The sequence below is a fragment of the Larus michahellis genome, chromosome 9 (genome assembly GCF_964199755.1).
Source record: "Larus michahellis chromosome 9, bLarMic1.1, whole genome shotgun sequence".
Classification (NCBI taxonomy): Eukaryota; Metazoa; Chordata; class Aves; order Charadriiformes; family Laridae; genus Larus; species Larus michahellis.
In genome coordinates this window covers 48,343,349-48,362,653 of record NC_133904.1, presented here as the reverse complement: position 1 = coordinate 48,362,653, position 19,305 = coordinate 48,343,349, and the positions used below count along the sequence as shown (strand labels likewise).

The 19,305-nt window shown below is 39.2% G+C and overlaps 1 protein-coding gene across 4 annotated transcripts in view; it reads left to right on the top strand.

The window, feature by feature from the left end:
- The window catches only part of BRWD3 (bromodomain and WD repeat domain containing 3), a 59,150-nt gene that overhangs the window by 15,243 nt on the left and 24,602 nt on the right, over positions 1-19,305 (top strand). For 3 of the 4 annotated variants that reach the window (XR_012588942.1, XM_074599815.1, XM_074599814.1), the window contains exons 7-15: positions 4,037-4,197; positions 5,966-6,187; positions 7,796-7,896; positions 8,604-8,674; positions 9,842-9,942; positions 11,734-11,774; positions 16,141-16,245; positions 17,744-17,897; positions 18,412-18,546. Coding sequence is in view for 3 of the 4 variants with exons in the window: in XM_074599815.1 (XP_074455916.1) it covers positions 4,037-4,197; positions 5,966-6,187; positions 7,796-7,896; positions 8,604-8,674; positions 9,842-9,942; positions 11,734-11,774; positions 16,141-16,245; positions 17,744-17,897; positions 18,412-18,546 (1,091 nt within the window). In the remaining variant the exon portion in view is untranslated. Of the gene's footprint in view, positions 1-3,860; positions 3,897-4,036; positions 4,198-5,965; positions 6,188-7,795; positions 7,897-8,603; positions 8,675-9,841; positions 9,943-11,733; positions 11,775-16,140; positions 16,246-17,743; positions 17,898-18,411; positions 18,547-19,305 lie in introns of those variants that run through there. The other variant, XM_074599816.1, reaches the window with a different exon arrangement.

Here is a 19,305-nt window from a genome sequence, read left to right as displayed (position 1 = left end):
CGGCCACACATCCACTCTCTGAGAAGATATTTTGCATGTGTGAGCCAACCGTGTCTATTTCCCAGTGTTCTTATGAAATCCAGACTTGTGTTCTGCACGCTGCGAGTGGTACCCGATCTTCGTGCTTGATCAGGCCCTGCGATGAGGTCACAGATGAACTCACCATGTGTCCTGGCTATGTGAAATGTTATGTCCTCATTACAAAGTTATAGCGCTGATTTCAAAAGGTAAAATAGCATGATGTGAAGTCATCACCCTTAATACTAGAGCAACTATTTTTAAAACAAACATTTGTACCGGTATTCTGTTTTCTATTTTTGCTTGCAATAATTGCAATGAGGTAAGGGTTTATCAGGAGAGGAAGAATTCAAGCGGTTTAAAAACTCCTGCAGCAGGACTTTGTCCACGCTGAAATGTTTTAATTCCTTCTGAAGTTGTGACTTAGGTTTGAAATTTGCAATGTCTGCTGATTGTTCTTTAAATTTTGTTTTCACTGATGGGTTATTGTTGCAGGGGTTTGGTTTTGTCCTTCCTAGGTGAGCTTTCTTGTGAGGGTTTTTACATTTGTGTTGTTACCTCTAATAGAATGGACTGTGATTTAAGAATTACTGTTGTACAGTGTATATGACTCCCCTCTGCAACTGTGCCTGTACTTGCATTGAGGACTGTAGTTTTCCTGAAGGTGTGATCTTCGAGGACCAAGATCTGTGACAAAGAAAAACGTGTGTGTTTTACCACATACCACCCTCGGTTAGTAGTCCCACAGGTGGGTAGTTTGAGGAGGTGCTAGTGCGTGACTGTAACCAGGGCTGTCCCCAGCATGCCAGGCGCTGAGGCCGGGGCAGGTTGCGCCCAGCACGGACCAAGGGAGAGAAGATGCACCTCCCATGGCAGCATCGGTGGCATCTCTGCTCCGAGGTGGCAGTCATTTCAGCAGCTAGAAGTGAGGAACTTCATCTGAGAAGGCGGCCTTTCCATTTGTGGGCAAAACGAACTTACTTTTCTTAACAAGAAGACTAGATATGCTCACTTTTTATGTGAAATAACATCAATATACGGTTTTGAAAGTCTTTTTTTCCTTGCAGCAAATAGTGAGGGGGTAGACTTGGCAGCTGTTATGCCCAGTATGGCATGAAGTACAGCAGATAATTAGGTAGGTTGCTAAAAGTTTTTAGGGCCACTGTGTTCCTAATTCTCTGTGTGGGAATCAGGGTTTTTTAAATTCTTTTAGGCTTTATGAGTACAATAACTTCATTGTACTGAAGAAAGCAAACTTCACGGGGCTTTTTGTCTTGTGTGGGTAATTCCCTCTTTAGATATTGTGTATTAATCTTCTACCAAAAAAACTGAGAACTGGAATCGGGGATGTTTGTTTTGTTTTGTTTTCTTTTCTGTGTGTGTGTGGGTTACTTTGCAGTTCCTTTGAAGGCAGTGATAGTATAAAGTGCAGGAAGACAAGGGTCTCAATCCCAGTGTGTGTGTGGCATACGTTTCTGGTATACCCTAAGCATTTTTGTAGTGAGGATCAGATACATTGAATACCTGGTACTTTTTGTTCAAAGATGCTGTTGCTTTGATAAAGCCGGTGCTCCTGATGGCATAACAGTAGTTCTGTATTTCTCTGAAACTTGTGACTGAAGCATTTCATAAGCAGTGCTTTTAATTTTTTAATTTTCCATGGGAGATTGAGGAGGCTTGTCCCCATTATGCAAATAGGGAAGTAGACACAGAAAAAAGTGAAATTGCTTTCACATTGTCTGAAGCTGAACTGGTTGCAAGTCTGGGAATCGACTGGAAAGGTTAGACACTGAGTGCCAAATGAAAGGTTGAATGAGTTCTAGGTGTCTGACTGTTCTTCATACCTTTCAGTGTTTCCGTCGTGTGATTTGCAACACACAGCAGTGGTAGATTTTCAGAAGGATTGCATGGGAATGCTGTAGTACACAGAAGGCTTTGTGATTATCGGGAATATTTTTGAAATGCAAGTATACCTTTTTGATTCACACAGTTCTTTGTGTGGTTAAAAAAAAAAGTTCAAAGCCATTTGAAATTGTTTAAAGGCAGATACACTGTTATTATGTATTTGAATGATTTAAGCACTGAAAGGCACAGCAGAATTACCATGTTGCTAAATTACTACATCCCTGTGTTGACATAACATTGTCCACAGTGTCGGGGGAAGAGAGGTGTAATAGTTTTAAGAACTTGGCTTTTAAGCTGGCATACTTAAATAATACATAAAATAATGTGTGTCAAACCTGACGGTACCTTTGTACAGCATTTGTCGCGATGGGGTCTCTGTGCCCTCCTGTAAGAGATGGAAAAAGGGTTAAAGATTTCATTTTTACTTTGCTAGGGGAGACAGTTTCCATTTAACGGTTCCTGTATAGTGTCAGGTATCAATTGAATAGTAGGTAGATAGTAAATGAATTTGATTTAGCGTGTCTTGCTTTTTTTAGTACTGCTGAATATGTGTTTTTACATAAAAACAAATATTGACTGAAGATAAGGTCATGGTGGGAGCCTGATGACTTTTGCAAGCATCTACTCCTTTTATGCAGCCTTTTGTTTTCTAATATGTAGTGTTGTGATTGCACTGACTGATTAAAAATAGTCCAAATTTCAGAGCGTGAAACTGAGAAACAAAAATACTGTTTGTAAATCTGGAAAAAATTTATTTTCCTTGCCCATTTACCTCTCTGCTTGCGTATAAATGCTTCAATCTTATAAATGTACAGAAGTGTATGGGTTAGTAGCCCTTTGAAATGATGCTTCTTGACTTTGTAGATATTTTTTTTTTAAACATATTCCGTAATCTCTTTTTATGTAGATAGGCAATGATACAATAATACAATTAAGAAAATGGGTCAAGTTGTTCACTGTACTTTTAAACTAAAGGCTTGAAAGGTACTAAAGAGCTTCATGCTGCTTCTGTGAAGCCCTGCCTACTTCAATGTGCAGTAGACAAGATAAGGGGTTTCTTCTGGGCGCCTGCTATCACAAGGACTCAACAAAACCCACCAATATGGCAATGTTAGATCTTGAAGCGCCATTGAAAAAAACCTCTCAAAACTTTAAAATCAAAAGCTGAAGTGGTATAAATTAGGTAAAATTGGTAAAATTAAATAGCCAAAACGATCTCAAATTATGCATCAAATCCAAGATTTGATTAGAATTAATTAGAATTAAGATCTTTCTGTATTCTACAGCCATAATGATCTTCATTTGGTGGCGTGTCCCAGCAAATGTTTCCTCCTTTTCTTGTCTAGTAGAAAGATTCGTCGTTATCGTCAGTGAAACTGCTAACAGTGCTTTTTTTCCATGATGTGTTTGTACATTTAGATTTCGGGCTGTTCTGGTAAGGACTCCTAGGTTTAGCAATATAAAAGAGTTTGTGGCTGTTGCATATTTTTCTGGTGCCTGCCATTCTTTTGACTTTTTCCGTCGGTGCCACGTATTTCTTATTCTTCAATAACGTTGTCATAGAAATGCAATGGTGGTGCTTCTGCTGCTTAGAGAGGTTTTGTGGGGAACACGTGGAAAACCACTGACCGTGACATATGATCTGGAACCCATTCCAAAGAAAGACTTTTATTACAAAAAAAAAGCAGTTAAAATAAACTATTGTTATACTCCAAAAATAAATTTGTTGTAATTGTTGTAAGAAAATTATATGTTACTAATATCAAGTGTTCCAAATTCATACAGAATAAATGTATCCATTGCCTGTTCATGAATTGATCACTTGGAATAACTTCTAGTTGTGATGGGAACTCTTTATTTTGCTTTAATTTTTGTGTAAGAGAGCAGGTGCGGTGTTTGGTGTGGTAGGTGTTGAATGGCTTCGTCAGGAGTGGGCTTTCCTTTTACAAGACTCTACAGAATCTTCTGACAAGGTGAAAGAGGCCCGGATTTATGGATTATAATAATAAAGCTGTTGCTAAACATGATATTTGATTTAATATTTATTTAAAATTTAAATATTTATTTAAAATTAATGTCTTAGTTTTCCTTTTGTTTTCTTTTTCTCTCCCAGTAAATATAATTTCTGCCAGGCAGTTAACTGGATGTGGACGTTTCAGCCACTTGTTCCCAACGTCCACCTACCAACACATGAAAATGCATAAGAGGATTTTGGGACATCTATCATCTGTTTATTGTATAGCCTTTGATCGCAGTGGGAGAAGAATTTTTACAGTAAGTTTAAGAATTGTACTTTTCTTGGAAGATTGATTTGCTTAGTTTGATTTCTTTCTTTCCAAAGTCCTGCAACAGCCTCTTAGTCACTGACTGAGATGTAGACACGGCTTCCAGCAAAAGAAGGGAAGAAAAATCTTGAAATGTATGGAAAACCCATCTCTTTCTATGCAAATTTTCACTTTTCACTTGACTGGGTATTTTAAAATTGCTCATGGCTCCAGTAGACCGAAACTTAGTCAGATATTTGCTTACTCACATAGAACCTTATAGCAGAGCTGTTCTGGTCCAGAGCTTGCAACTCCTGCTTGGAACACGTGCTCAGTTTTCTTTATTTATCATCTTTCTTGCTGAATGGCACCTGCAGTGTTCTGGGGTTTTGAATTAATTTGTATGCTGCTTGCTGGGTTAAATCTTAATACTTTTTTTAAAACTACATTTTACCTTTCAGTAACCTTGGAAATGCTGCCAATCCTTTCCTTACATTTCAGCAAAAACTTGATGATGAATAGAATACCTCATTACTTCTAGATTTTCTTTCTAGAATTTGTAGTATCTTAGTGAATATATGAACATTATTTTAAGTTTTCTCTGAAACATAATAACATACATGTCTGTGATACTGCCCTTGCTTTTTGCCCTGCGTATTTAAAAATTAACAGATTTTTTCAAATTAATAATGCATCTTTTAACTGTTAATCCTTGTCTTGTCTTTGCCCTTGTCTGTTACCAATAGGTGTTTAGAAACAGATTACCTGGCAGGTTAATTGTTGGCGTTGTGTTCTTGGTAGCTTCTCCACTCATGAATTGGTTAAACAGGGATGTTGTTATGATAATTACTCTGGGTCATAGTGAACTCCTTTCCATTTTTGTTTACATGATAAAGAAATCTTTCTCATCTCCCAGTTATATGAGGAATTGGAAGTGATTTGCGTTCAAATTTACCTGCAGTTAATAAAATGTAACTTAAAATCAAATGATGTTGATACTGCAGTTAGTTTTATAGTGTTATGTTTCTGAGTATATAATGGCAATCGCACCCACTAGTATCAGTATTTTTATAGTATCTGAATAGTGGAAAGGTCTGTGAACTGCCTAAAAATTCTTGCTGATATTGGGATTGAGGATGAAATTACGTAGCTGCTACTATTTTACAGTGATCTGTGTTGGATATGCTTTTGAATTGTGTCCTGAACTGAGATCTCACTGACATAGTGTTTTGGTTGCACGTGATGTTGCATGGGTTCTCTCTTCGAGTGTCCCAACTTTCTTCTGTTAACAGAAATCAAAGCTCGTGGTACAGCTGCCTCTCAGCTCCAGGAGAATGGCAGGGGCTCTGAGACCCCCCCAAGCGCTTAGGTGCTCTTTTTCCTTAGAGCTTAATTCTTACGATCACTTTGATTTTACTACTGGTTTGATCTGGCTCATACAGATAAATAAAGACTGTTGGTAGTATGTAATGAAACACTTTATCTTCTTAAATTTACCTTAATTATTACTGAACTGTACTGAGAGGAGTTACATTAGCAGCGATAATCATATCTTAGTATGAAATGTCTGTTTTATAAATATCTAAATCCTTGACCTCACAAGATGATCCCCAAATTCAGGTAGTTGTGCCCTTCTGGAATCCCACTGAAATTGTTCTTCTGGGAGGTTCATGGCGCAATGGTGTTTTAGATACTTGTTCATCTGCAGTGTACCTCTGTATTATGTACACATAGCGTATTATTTTATATAATCTTTGGAAATTTTTGTGTGTCATTAGGGGTCAGATGATTGTTTGGTCAAAATCTGGGCTACAGATGATGGGCGCCTGCTCTCAACATTGCGAGGACACTCGGCTGAAATTTCCGACATGGCTGTTAACTACGAGAACACGCTGCTCGCCGCAGGCAGTTGTGATAAAGTAGTGCGGGTATGGTGTCTTCGAACCTGTGCCCCAGTCGCAGTGCTGCAGGGCCATTCAGCTTCCATTACTTCCATACAGGTAAAGAATAACAATTTTTCCCTAAATCCTTGAATTAAAACAGCACTAAGAGGTGTGGATTAGCAATCAGGGATAAAGCATATCTTTTCATCTCTGTTTGGCAGTGTGGATTTGCCCCAACCCAATTTGTATCCTGGCAAACTCACTCCTGCGCAGTGGCCAACTGCTGCCTGAGGGGATGATCCTGTTTTTTCCAGCTGCCTTTAACTCTCTGGTCCCATTACTGCTTCCTTAGATCTAGTAAATGCGTGGCCACTGGGAGCATCAGATCGACTAGCGGAGCCAGGGAGAAATGGCTGGCATCTTTGATGGTAGTCCTTGCACAGTGACTGAACCAACAGACGTTTGTTCATAGAGAACGTTTCTTTTTCAGAGGACTACCGTCAGATGAAACCCCTTATTCCACATTTCTTACTTGCTCGTTATCTCTGCCTGTACCATAAGGCGCTGTTTGGGGTATCGTAGATGCTGCAGCAGCCACAGAACAGCATGGGTCAGGGTCTGCGAGAATCTGTACTTGTGCCCGTGCAGTTTCAGTTGTGTGACCAGCATCCAGCGAGCAATAGCGGAGCAGGAAAAACACGACTACGCTGCCAGCACTCAGCACTAGCAGTGGCACAGTCAATAATGGCTAGTAATTTGCAGTCTATTTGCTTTAAAAAAAAACCCCACAACAGCCAGGCAGAGACCTCCAACAAAACAAAATTCCAGGATCAAAAAAGACAATTCCTGCAATTTGGCAGGTTATGCACACAGAGGGGGATGAGCGGGGGTGTTTGGCTCAGAGTCCCTCTCTTCTGGAGCCGTGCTGCCTTTGATTCAGCGCAGTCTTCTCCAACATCCCAGTAGTCCCTGGGAGTCTCATTTCTCCCCCTCTTGTCTACGCTTCCAATTTCATCTCATTTTAACTATGCCGCAAGTTACTTACTTTAAGGTGGCTGTTCTGGACCCATAGTTTACAACCTGGTTTTGTGTTTTGTCTAATATTTGTTTATGTTTATATACATCCCTCACAAGCTTTTTGTAAGACTCTGGTAATTTAGAATATAATCGCAATCAGTCATGGCTTTTTGAGGAAACAGCGTTTGATCCCTTTATCAAATACCAGGTTGCCAGAGGATTAAAGTTATTGCTGCAGTTATGAAATTAAAGTGTGAGACTTCGGGATGAAAAGCTTTCCTACTCCTTAGAGGGGCAGAGGGAGGGTGTGGGGGTCCTACTGTGCTGCTATTCTTCGTTCTGCTTGGATGCAGGAATCATTTTTGTCTTTGTTACCATGTCTGATCCAGTTCCATCCTAGAAAGAAGTATTTCCTCATCTTGTTGCCCCATTAAGAGGATCTAGGCTTGTTTCATTTCTCCAATTTGCTAACTTTTGTGTGGTAGAAACAAGGACTTGGTAGTCAAAATGTAGATGTTTTCCATTCCTCAGCTTTACTTTTATAGAAGAGCCGATTCTGTGCTTATCCCTGGTGCTGTGCCCTGTACTCCTGGGGAGAAAGCTAATACGTTCGTGAAAAAGGTTCTTGTCAACATCCATTTACAAGTTTCCAGCATGTAAGGGGAGAAAGAAATTAGCTGGTTTAACTGTTACAATTTTTATTTTTAGTTCTCTCCAGCAAGGAAAGGAACAACACGATACCTCACTTCTACTGGTGCTGACGGAACAATCTGTTTCTGGCAGTGGCATGCTAACACCATGAAATTTAAGTAAGCCTGTTTAGATAATTATAATGATCTGAAATAAAGGAAGCATTTATTTTGAGTTTTAGCATGGAGACGAATGCTGAGATAATTAAATAGGGGTGTGTTCTTTCTCAATAAAGAAGTTTCTTGGGGTATGTTCTCCCAGAGACAGTCCCGTACCTGTGTGTGGGGCAGCGAGCGCTTTCTCATGTGTGTTGGGGACTCTATGGCGGTACAACCCAGAGGGGAGGCAGAGATCAGGGCGATTATTTCTGGGTTTTGTGCTTGGCAAGCCAATATTGTGGAAAAACTTCCAGCTTTTATGTTTAGGAGTAAAATCCTTATGCAAAATGTAAAGGCAGAAGAATTTATTTGCTTTTAATCAGTAGAACACACATATGTAGATGGCATCAAGCTTGTAATTAATAGGGATTAAAAGATATTAGACTAATGGCTTGCCAGGTTCTGGTTTAAATAGATTTGAATTGGTGAATATCTTGATAAGTAAGTTAAATAGCCTTTGCAATTTTGAAAATTATTTTCTTACTAAACTAAGAAAGAAAATGACTGAAATGAAAAATAAGTTCTAGCAAACTTAGGTGTGAATTCTGAAATGAAGACAACTAGGATGAGCGTATTGACCTTACCCGCTGCGCTGCAGTGCACTATTCCTGTTAAACGACATCGGAATAAAGTAATGAAAAATATAAATGTTGTCTTGTTGCATATAGGGATCGCCCTGTAAAATTTGCAGAGAGGTCCAGGCCCGGTGTTCAGATATCTTGTTCATCTTTCAGTTCCGGTATGTATGCATTATAGCGTAGCTGAATGTATTTTATGAACTATAATTCCTTTGGTTACAAAACTGTAACTTCTTTTTGAATAAAAAAAATGTATGAAACCCTTTTTCAGTTAATTACAGCACTGTCAAATTGCCATGGTTTGAAATTTTCCATGCTAAACATGTGCCTCATGCTACTTCTGTTTTTTTTTTTTCCTTTTTTTCTATAATTTAAGCTAAAATGTCTTGACCACTTCCAAGAAAGCCTATGCTTTCAATGTGTTGTTTGGCACATTAGAACTTTTTCTTTGTAACATCCTTTTAAAGTTTTATCTTGTAAAGTTTTTGAGTGAAAAGTTCTTGAAATCTGGCAGACAGGAGGCCTCTGGTCAGAGGTTACACTTTTGCTAATCTTCCAAATTTGGCTAAGTTCTAGCAGGATCAGTTCAATGTGTTTGAAAATACTAGCTTGACTGACATCCTTTGTTGCAGCTTTGAATTCTCCAAAAATAGTGATTTTTATAAGCAAACTTACATCATTTCTCATTAATTTTTGTTATCTGACATTGAGAGATATTCTAGAGCCGTGTGAGCCTTGCCCACGTACCTTTCTTAAAACCAGAAATCCTGAAATTACTAAAACCATTTAAATACAGTAAACTACACAATAGTGCCTCTTTTTGTACAATAGAACAAACAAGCATTACAAGAAAATACCTTAATCACGGACTCCCGATTCGACAATAATTTCTGTGACGTGCTTCAAACAGATATTGACAATGCGCTTAAATATTTTCTTTGATATTGACCAGTGAGAATATGAAACTGTTCCCTATCTGTGATTTTCCACAGAGGCTGATGGAGAGCGTCGTGGTAATTTCTGAGGGAAAGCAGAATAATTTGTTGGATGAATTTGTAACTTGCAATATTCCCTTCCTTTCGGCAGAGAGGTTTGCAGCTGAAAAACATTGTAGAGCTCATAGTTATGCTAAAGCTGATGTGGGCTAAGAAAATACAGATCAAAGTAGAAGTTGTCAGAGTTAATGTCTTTGTTCAGGATGTATGTTTTGATTATATAGAAGTTTTCTGTTTAAAACTGTAGTTTGCTGCTTTGACAATAAAGCAGTAATTAAAATAAGTTGTTCCTTGGATGGCTTTTCTTCTCACAGAAAACACTGTCTTTCATAGGTGGCATGTTCATTGCTACAGGTAGTACTGACCACGTGATAAGAATTTATTATTTGGGCTCAGAATCTCCGGAGAAAATGGCTGAGTTAGAATCTCATACGGTAAGAGACAAATCGGAAAGCAAATCTCTTTGTTCCCTGCTTTACCTTATTTCAGGAACTTAGGTTTTGTACATTCTTATTTTCTGTCTTTAGAGTTTAGTTGGCTCTCAACACTGTGGTATTTAAATGCCTGGAAATTTGTGGTATGTTTATTTTGAAATTCCTCTGAGGCAGGAGATGTGTGTAAAATATGCTTTATGTATTTCATTCCCCCAGGAAACTGAGGGACTAGGTGATTTTTCGCATATTCTTGAAGAAAGTCTATGTTGGAATGAGGCATTAAAGCAGTTTTCATGCACAATGTCATTTTTCTTATTAAATGTACCGTTGAGTATTTGACTTCAGTTGTGACCACAAATCCACATAACAAGAAAAAGCAAAGTAATTCTGGTTTTAAAGTGTGCAGTCAAACTTTGGATCATGACGGTAATTTCATTTAGAAAATAAAGCAAGCTTAAAAGCATCTTTCCTCAGGTAACGCAGAAGGGTTTTCATAAAGATTCAAGTTATTTGAACTATCTGTACAGTGACTTTCGGTGTTAGTTTTCAAGTTGGAGTCTTGATTGCTTTTATTAAAACCCTTGAATGTCTCGGTTTTAATGAAACCGTATAAAGAAGTGTCACTGAAGCAGTATCAAATCTTTCTTCATTTCTTAGTTGCTACCGAGAGCAGGTGATGATTGCGTTATTTATTATGTGTATGGTAAACAATATGTCAGGAAGGCAAGCTTATAGCAACACTGATAGGGCTGTCACTTTTGAGGGGTTTGGAGCATTTATCTTTGAACCTCAATAGCCCAGCTGCCCACCTTAACAATATTTTATTGATTAAGGCTGAGGTCTAAATCGATTCACTGAACTTCAGTGGGAGTCGTGGGTCTCGCATTTAAGTCTCAGAGCTCCAAGCCAACAAATCTTACAAGTATTTTGCTCACAAAAGAAAATATGATTTCTATATTCACCACTTCAGGTTTGGAATAAACTGTATTTCCTTCAATTTTGGGAAGTCTACTCTTCTTAATACCACAGACTGCTGTCAGCCTGCCCCTGAAAAAAATCCGGAATTGGCCACTCGGTTATCAGGAGCTAGAGAAGTCAGTGGGAGTAAAGATAGCAAGCGCATGTAGCCAACACAAATATTTAGCAGACTGAAACAAAGGGGAAAACCGTGCCTAAAACTTAGTATTTGTTTCTCAACAATTTAAAAGTGGAAATAAAGCCAAGGTTTGTAATTTTTTTTTTATGAACTATTTTGATGCGCTTTAATGTTAGATCTAAAAATTGCAAACCTGCTGCGATCATTTATTTGGTGAAGTCCTTCTTTCTCCACCCTGTGGAGTGCTGTACCTACGAGGCCTCGAGAGCTCCAGGGATCCCTTATTTCTGCTGACTCTGGAGTGTGAAAGGTGCACAGTTTCCTCGGCAGAACTTCCCCCCGGTGTGTACGGTCCTGTGGCACCGTGCGGGAGCTGCTGCGGCTTCTTCCTCCTCAGCCTCTTAAGTGTCAGAGAGACTGAGTCGGAAATCATTTCTGTCTCTGAGCTACTTCTGGAGCAACACAAAGCCATCACCTCTCTGAAGTTCTCTATTTCCATGTCTGACACAATTTGTCTGGGGAGGTTTTAACTTCAAATATGACTTTTCTGTTCTTGAATTTGTAAGATAGTATGTTGTAGGAAATGTATGGGAACATGCAATTTGCTGAACAGAAGCTCATCATTAAGATCTTTTTGAATGAGTGTTTCAGCTTACAAAGCACTTACTACTTTTTTTTTCCTCCCTCCTGTTTAGGACAAAGTGGTTGCAGTCCAGTTCTGTAACAATGGTGACAGGTGAGCGGCTGTCCTGGGTTTTTGACATACGAAGTATGGTATTTAATTTTCCAAATAACATTTCAGAGAAAACTTGGTGCAACAGGAAGACTGTACCTGGGCTCTAATTAATCTTAGACAAATTATTTAAAGTATGTCGCAAGATGCGTGTTGTGTCCACGAGCTTGGACTTGTCAACTGCTGTAACAACAAAAGCATTCCGTGATTGTGCTTTTGCTTTGTATTTTTTTAAACAGCAAATTGGAAACCAAATTTTATATCCTTTCTGTGTAAGAGTGTCTTCACAGGTAGCCGTGTTAAATACAGAAGGGGGTTACTTCTGGAGTAAGAGTGTTACAATAAATGTAGTTCTAAGCAAAAGTTAGAACTGTTACACGTTCACAGATGGTCAGACGAGTCAGTCTGCAAGGAGCTGTGTCTGACCTTCCTTAAAGGAGCTTCTCTTGCCAGGTGCTTTTACCTGGTAAGATGGCAATAACGTCTGAGTATATTCATCGTTTATAGTGGAATCAGGATTTGGTTTCTCAATTACTGTTCTTTATCAGTTTTCTTAACTAGAATATCAGGTTAAATGTGTGTGTGGGGGAAAGCTTGTTGGCTTTATAATTTCAGTCCTGTTACAGTGAGATGAAAAATAAGCACATATATGTATTTATTGATCTGTGTGGCTCTTGGTTGATTTAGTGACTTTTGGGCATCCTTTTTTCTGCTGGAAAGAGGGAAGCTACAGGAGGCGAAGGGATGGCGTGGTGACTGTGCCACGCATCCATTTGCCAGCTGTAGCCAGTGCTGACGGCCAAGTGAGAGGCAAAGGGGAGGCCAAGCTACCAATGACAGTAGCACTTTCGGTAGCTGTTGCATTCGAAGGAGATATATTTCCCTTGTTTCTGTACTGGGGCACAGATGAGGAGGCCACTTTACTTCTTTATCAACTGCTCTTGCTCTGTCTTCTCTGTAGTAAGTAGTATGGGAATGTGACACTGACTTCCGAAGAAGTGATAGGACGAGGGGCAATGGTTTAAACTAGAGCAGGGCAGGTTTAGATCAGACATGAGGAAGAAGTTCTGTACACTGAGGGTGGTGAGACACTGGCCCAGGTTGCCCAGAGAGGGGGTGGAGGCCCCATCCCTGGAGACATTCAAGGCCAGGCTGGATGAGGCTCTGAGCAACCTGCTCTAGTTGAAGATGTCCCTGCTCCCTGCAGGGGGGTTGGACTAGATGGCCTTTAGAGGCCCCTTCAACCCAACACATTCTATGAGTCTATGAAATGTGCTCTTAGATTACCATCTGAGCAGCGCTGTCTGCACTGACCGCAAGGATGTACAAACTCCTCGCAGTCGTTTATGAAAAGAAGATTAACATGAAAGGGGAAATAAAACTTGGTGTGTTGTTGGAAATGAGACAGAAGGAAATGAAGGAAATAATGGCATCTAAATGATGAGTATCATGCATAAGGAAAACAAGGAACTGTAGAGCTACCTTGTCTCTTGGAGGTTTTATTTTTTTCATTATTTCACTCTGCTCTTATTTATGTTCCATGTGAGAATAATATTGAAGCTGAGTGTTGTTGATAAATTATGTATAGGTTGGGTTTTTTGTTAAAATTTACTCCTCTTGCATATATTTTCTGTATCATTTATACCAGAAGGGGACCAGAAAGCAGCCAATGATTAGCATAATTTGAAAACATTTTCCAAATAATATGATATTGCTGATATTTTGCTGAAACATGAGGCCATCCAGCCTTTAGCATCTGTCTGATTTTTAATTCCTTGGTGAATGATTTCTTCTGCCAGTGAATAAGCAAGTTGTCTCTTCTGGTTCTCGGAGTTCTGAAAAATATGGGAAGAATGTTTGTTTTCATACGCACGCTCACAGTTCAAAAGAGCTCAGCTTCTGTGAGGTTCTAGAGTGGTAAATGTGATATGATGAATAATCAGGCCCTCACCTTGTATTTTTGCAACTCTGAAATTGCCAGAAAAAAAACAACCCTAAAAAAAACTGATTTATTTCCAAGAGGGAATAAGCAAAGAACAACTCTTCAATGGGATGTAAAGGTGCAGTGGATCCTCACATCCCAAATTTGGATTCAGCCTACTTAGTAGATAAAATTCCTCTGCTTAATTTGTCTGAGAATTTATTGAGAATAAAACATTCCTTTACATGTGTTGTTGTTATTACAATTGTTTGGCTTTTCACAAGGATTTGTAATGCTTCAGTAATGTCCTACCATGTTTTTGTGGTGTCTCCTTGCAACCCACTATCTTCAGCCTTCACTGAGTCACGGCTACCTCTGGATAGCCAAACATCACCAAGTGTGATATTAAATGGGCTAAAGTTAACACTTGCTGGAGCGTGGGGGCTGTGTGAGTCTGTGTTCGTTTATGTGACTAATGATGAGCTACAGTACTTACTTTCACTGTTTTCTGGACTGTCCCCTAGATGGGACAGTCACTCTACCCACACATCACGTACTCCCTGAACTCGCAGTTCTTGGTTGCTGCCACCATCCAGAACCAGTTACAGAGGCACAGTCTTAAGGCCTTTGGGTCTTGATGATCATTTCATTGGTCTTCTTTATTATTCATAAGAACTTACTTATCTCTGACGACATACCTGTCAAATATGTGAATGTCTAGGCAAATATATGAATTTCCAGTTAGTTAGCTTAGATGATAACAGTAATCCTGTGGCCTTAAAATTTATGAAGTGAACCATTCCACCCTGCAGAGCTTTCGGTTTTTAAAGCTGTGCTAAGTCAGGATGCTCATGATAAAATGTATAAAGGTGCCTATAGGCACGTGTGTGCGTCAAATGACTGCACAGCTGTGTTGGAGAGTGGCATGACAAGCTGTGATTAGTGATCAGCATCTTAATGTAAATGGTTTCATGCCAGCTTTTGCTCATATTCCTTATTTTGCTTGGCAAAAGGTTTAAGGGATGTCTGTGAGCAGGAGCCTTCCAAGCAAAACTGTAACTTTGCCAGTGGAACTGCACCTGTACCCGGAGGTCCTTGTCATGTAAAATTATGTGGGAATGTACTGGTATAATTGTGCTGACAGTTCCTTCCAAAGGATGTGAGAGCACAGGTCTCAGCGGGGGTATTAGGTCACATAGTCGCTGAAAATTACGTGCTACAGCGATGCTTGTAATGGAAAAGTGATAGCTTCCTTTTTGTTTTAATACAAAGAAGTAAAATTAAAATAAATCTCACAAGGATCACGATGAAAAAATTCAGATCAGGGAAACTGAAGAGGTGAAACAATCACTTATTAAAATAAAATTGCCTAGGCTTGCCTTTTTACGGGTAATTCTGTATATAAATGGAATATACTTTTAAAGGTGTTGCCCATCCTGTGAAAATGTATTACTTGAGGAGCTTTTTTGAAAAATTCTTGACAAAAGTGATTTCTGTGACAACGATAGCCAAAGCATTCTGATGTAGATAAACACATTTGCTGGATGCTTGAATTTTTTAAGTAAGGAGGAGTTTATAAATGAGAATACTCATGTTCAACTTCACAGGCAGAGCTACCTGCTCGTGTTCAGCTTGGGTATTTCCCTTCTCTGTCTTCGCCCTCTCCCTAAGCTAATGTATTATAATTTATGCTAGACTCCTGGCATGCAGTTTCTTTTTCTTTGCAGCCACTATGAACTGCACAAGAGATTTGCTGATGTCATTAAAAAGGGAATGTGCAGCTTGTATGAATTACGACATTGAAGTCATTCCAAGGCCATCTGCTAGCTGTAACCAAATGTCATTAATGTTGTGGGATAGAAACTCTTTTGTACCGTACAATATCTGATATGAAAATTGTAACCTCACTGTCCTTTAATTACGTTCCCTAGATCAGAGATGCACAAACAATATAAAGAATAAGTGTTGGAAAAAGATTAAATCCATTCTAGCTCCTGTGCTGGTGTGGACGGGCGTGCTCTGGGCTTGCCAGTGGTTTGTAGCTGCCGGCTTCCTGTGGCAGAAATTCAGGGATATTTCGTGAGTTGTTAAACAGGCCTCTGCGTGGGCATATATAGAGTAAGACAAGTATATATACAGAGTATACACTTCCAAGTATATCTGTACTTGCGTATGTGTGTGTGTGCCCGTGTTTGTTACAGAATAATGTAAAAGTAGAGTGCTTGTGACCTTTCCTAAGGTGAATAACAGTCCTCTGCCAAGCTCCTGAATATTCTTGCCACAGGATTTAGTGCCCGCACCGTTGCTGAGGATGGAAAACTCCATAGCAAAGCTGCTGAATAGTGAGAAAATAAGATCCTGTGTTGGGCATGTGGGTACTAGACCAAAAGCAGCGGTGACTTATTCAGAATTTCATGGGGTTTGTTTTTTTTTTTTTTTTTTTCATAGCTTAAGATTTGTCAGTGGAAGCAGAGACGGAACAGCGAGAATATGGCACTACCATCAGCAAGATTGGAAGAGTGTAGTCCTGGATATGGCTACTAAAATGACAGGGTAAAACAAACCGAAACAGAACACATTTCATAGCAACACTTACATGCAAAACAAAATCTTCCATCACATTGAAAACTATTTATTTACTTCCATTTTGAGTTAATTTCAGTGCTTTTTTTGTGTACTGAAAATGCCATGGCTCTACCTGTTGTTACACAGCCCCCTAAAGGAAATATTAATACATTGGTAGCTCCCTACTAGTATGGCTGGGGAATATTTAGTGTTTTACGTGTGAAGTCAGAATATCAAATAGAATTCATCTCACAGAAAGAGATTTTAGTAGAACCTTATTGGCCATACACTGGCCTACGTAGTTTTTAAAATATATCCAAAAGAACTGTTGGTTTCTGTCATCTCTCAGCAAAGTTATATTAGCAACTGCCATAATCAATCTCCTCAGGTAATTGATGTTTATTTTATGTTATATACTCTGCTATTTTGGTTCTTGTGCTGTGGAACACAGTTAAAATTATAATGAATAATAAAGTTAAAATAGAGAAAATTGAGCAAAATGTATGATATGAATGCAAATACGAACATGTTCAACAGTGTCTAGCATCACACAGCCACTGTTAGAGGTAACTGACAGCTTCTGCTATAATTCCAGGTATTATTCCGGTAAATGAATTTAGCAAATAATTTTAGTTTTAAAAAAAAAAAGTGTTGCCTGTTACAGCTTATTTTACCCACCTGAGGGCAAATGAAAATAAGCAGTTAATGAGAGGTGTGACATAGATTTTCTCTTTTTTTTTTTTTTCTTCCTAAAAACATTCATTTATAAACAGATTTTGAGATTTTATTTCATACTAAGGCCTGAGTTGCCTGGAAGAATTCTTGTAATATATACCCAGAATGGGTCTTAATGTTCTGTTCTTCCTTAAGGTTTTCAAGCAAGAGATGAGATGTGTTGATTTGGTTCTCAGGTTTGATTAGGGTTTCGAGTTTTTCTTTTTCAGATGCTCAAGTGACTTCTGTAAGTGGCCTCGTAATCGAATATGCACAATAATGAACAGCAGAGATGGAGAAATCCATTAGGCATTTTGCTTTGCAGAATTCTCTATATTTCATACAGTTACATTTTTAATAAATTAGCTGCCAAAGTATGATTTGTATTTATTTAGCAAGTTTTTGCTTATTATAGAGTTTATTCATATTGATCACTGATAGAAAAATGCCTTCTAGGAAAAAACTGAACAGAACTGAGTCGCTTGAAGGAAAATATTGTAGTAGGTGAGGATGCTTGCTTTAAGAAGAACAGGAGAGAAACTTGTCCTTTTTAAGGAAATAAAGCGCTATAAATCTTAGTTGTACTGAATATTTAGTGGTACTGAATATTTTCTGTGTCTGCTTTTTAACACTGCAGAAGCCATCCTTCGCTAGCCGGTAGCCACAGTGATGGCAGCCGTAATCTCCCCGATTTCCTCCTGAATTAGCACTGTTAAATGTTTCCATATGTAGTTACTGATTTATCTCTTCTTTAAATTGTTAATTTCTTTAGAAACAATGTAGCATCTGGGGAGGACAAGGTGACTAAACTGAAGGTTACTATGGTGGCTTGGGATAGATACGATGCCACCGTCATCACTGCAGTCAACAATTTCCTTCTCAAAGTGTGGAACTCATCCACCGGGCAGCTTCTTCATAGCTTATCTGTGAGTAAAACTCGAGTGGGCTACCCAAAATGCTTCTCATTCGGCTCTGAAATTGATTTGAGGCTAAACTTGCATCATCATTCCCCCCGACAAAGAGTGTTCTGTCCTGAAGTACGCCACCTGTCTTATGCTTACTGGGAAGAGTGTCTATCATGGGGAAAGCAGCTGATGACCAAAATGCTGGTAGGCCCCGGTGATTGCTGGCTAGGCAAGGGAGCCCTTTGGAGGCCACCGTTTGTGTCCGGGTTAGAAGTTGTAGCTGCTGATTTCTCCTTCCTCCCCGCCCCTCTCCATCGCGGCTGTGCTGAGCTGCAGTCCCAGGCACTTCCAAAGTGGGCGGTGGTGATGCCAAGCCTCTGACAGAAATGTTGACTAAGTTCTAGTCTAAGATCCAGTAAATTGAGCTGTCTGGGATGACTACCTGAACTGAGATGTCTTCACACTAAATGCTAGCACCTTTGGAGATATTACGTGGAGAACTATGACTTTCTTTCTCACCCTGCTTTCATTGCAGGGTCACGATGATGAAGTTTTTGTTCTGGAGGCCCATCCGTTTGACCAAAGAATTGTACTTTCAGCGGGTCATGATGGAAATATTTTTGTTTGGGATATAGACAAAGGAACTAAAATTCGCAATTACTTTAACATGGTAAGAGTGATCAGGGAAGATTGGGTTTTTGTGTGTTTTTTTTTTTTTTTTCCACATTTGTGTAAAACTGATCTTGAGGCAAAAGCAGATCTCATTGTATACCTATTGTGACCAACGTTACAACATGATTAGGGGAAAACTTCTACAAGTTCAAAAGAAAACTCTATACTCTTCAGTAAGCCCCACCAAAGTATGTTTTTGTGTATTATAAGTGTGGCAGCGAGACTTTCATGGGATCTGTTACATCTAAATATTATTTGTGTGTATGGGCATGGTTATACCATGCAAAAGACTATAGTGATTCCCAAGGTAGAGCAATGAAAACCAGTAAGCCTGTGTGTTGTAGCACAGTGCTGTGGTCTGGGAAACGCTATGGTTGGCTCTGTGCCGCGTTTCTCTTAACGCGCCCGGTGCCAGGTTGGTTGGTTTAGTTCCAGCGCTGAGCGAATGCAGCTGTACGGCTTCAGGAGCTGAGGTAGCCTCCTGGCACTCGGGGCTGTGAAACCGGCTTGTACAGAGCCAATACGTGTCTGAGATCTTTGGTGCAGGCTTGTCCTGTGTCTTCCATTAACATAAAATGTAGACTTCTAGGTAGTTGTTTCAGAACATACATTAAAAGTTGTACTGAAATTTCAGGACAAAGAGAAAATGCAAGGTTTTGACTTTATTGCTCAGTGAAGCTTTAATAATTAGGTGGAAACAAATATAATTGTAAATCTGTCTTGAGCAAGATGAGAATTTACACAGAATTAGGATTAA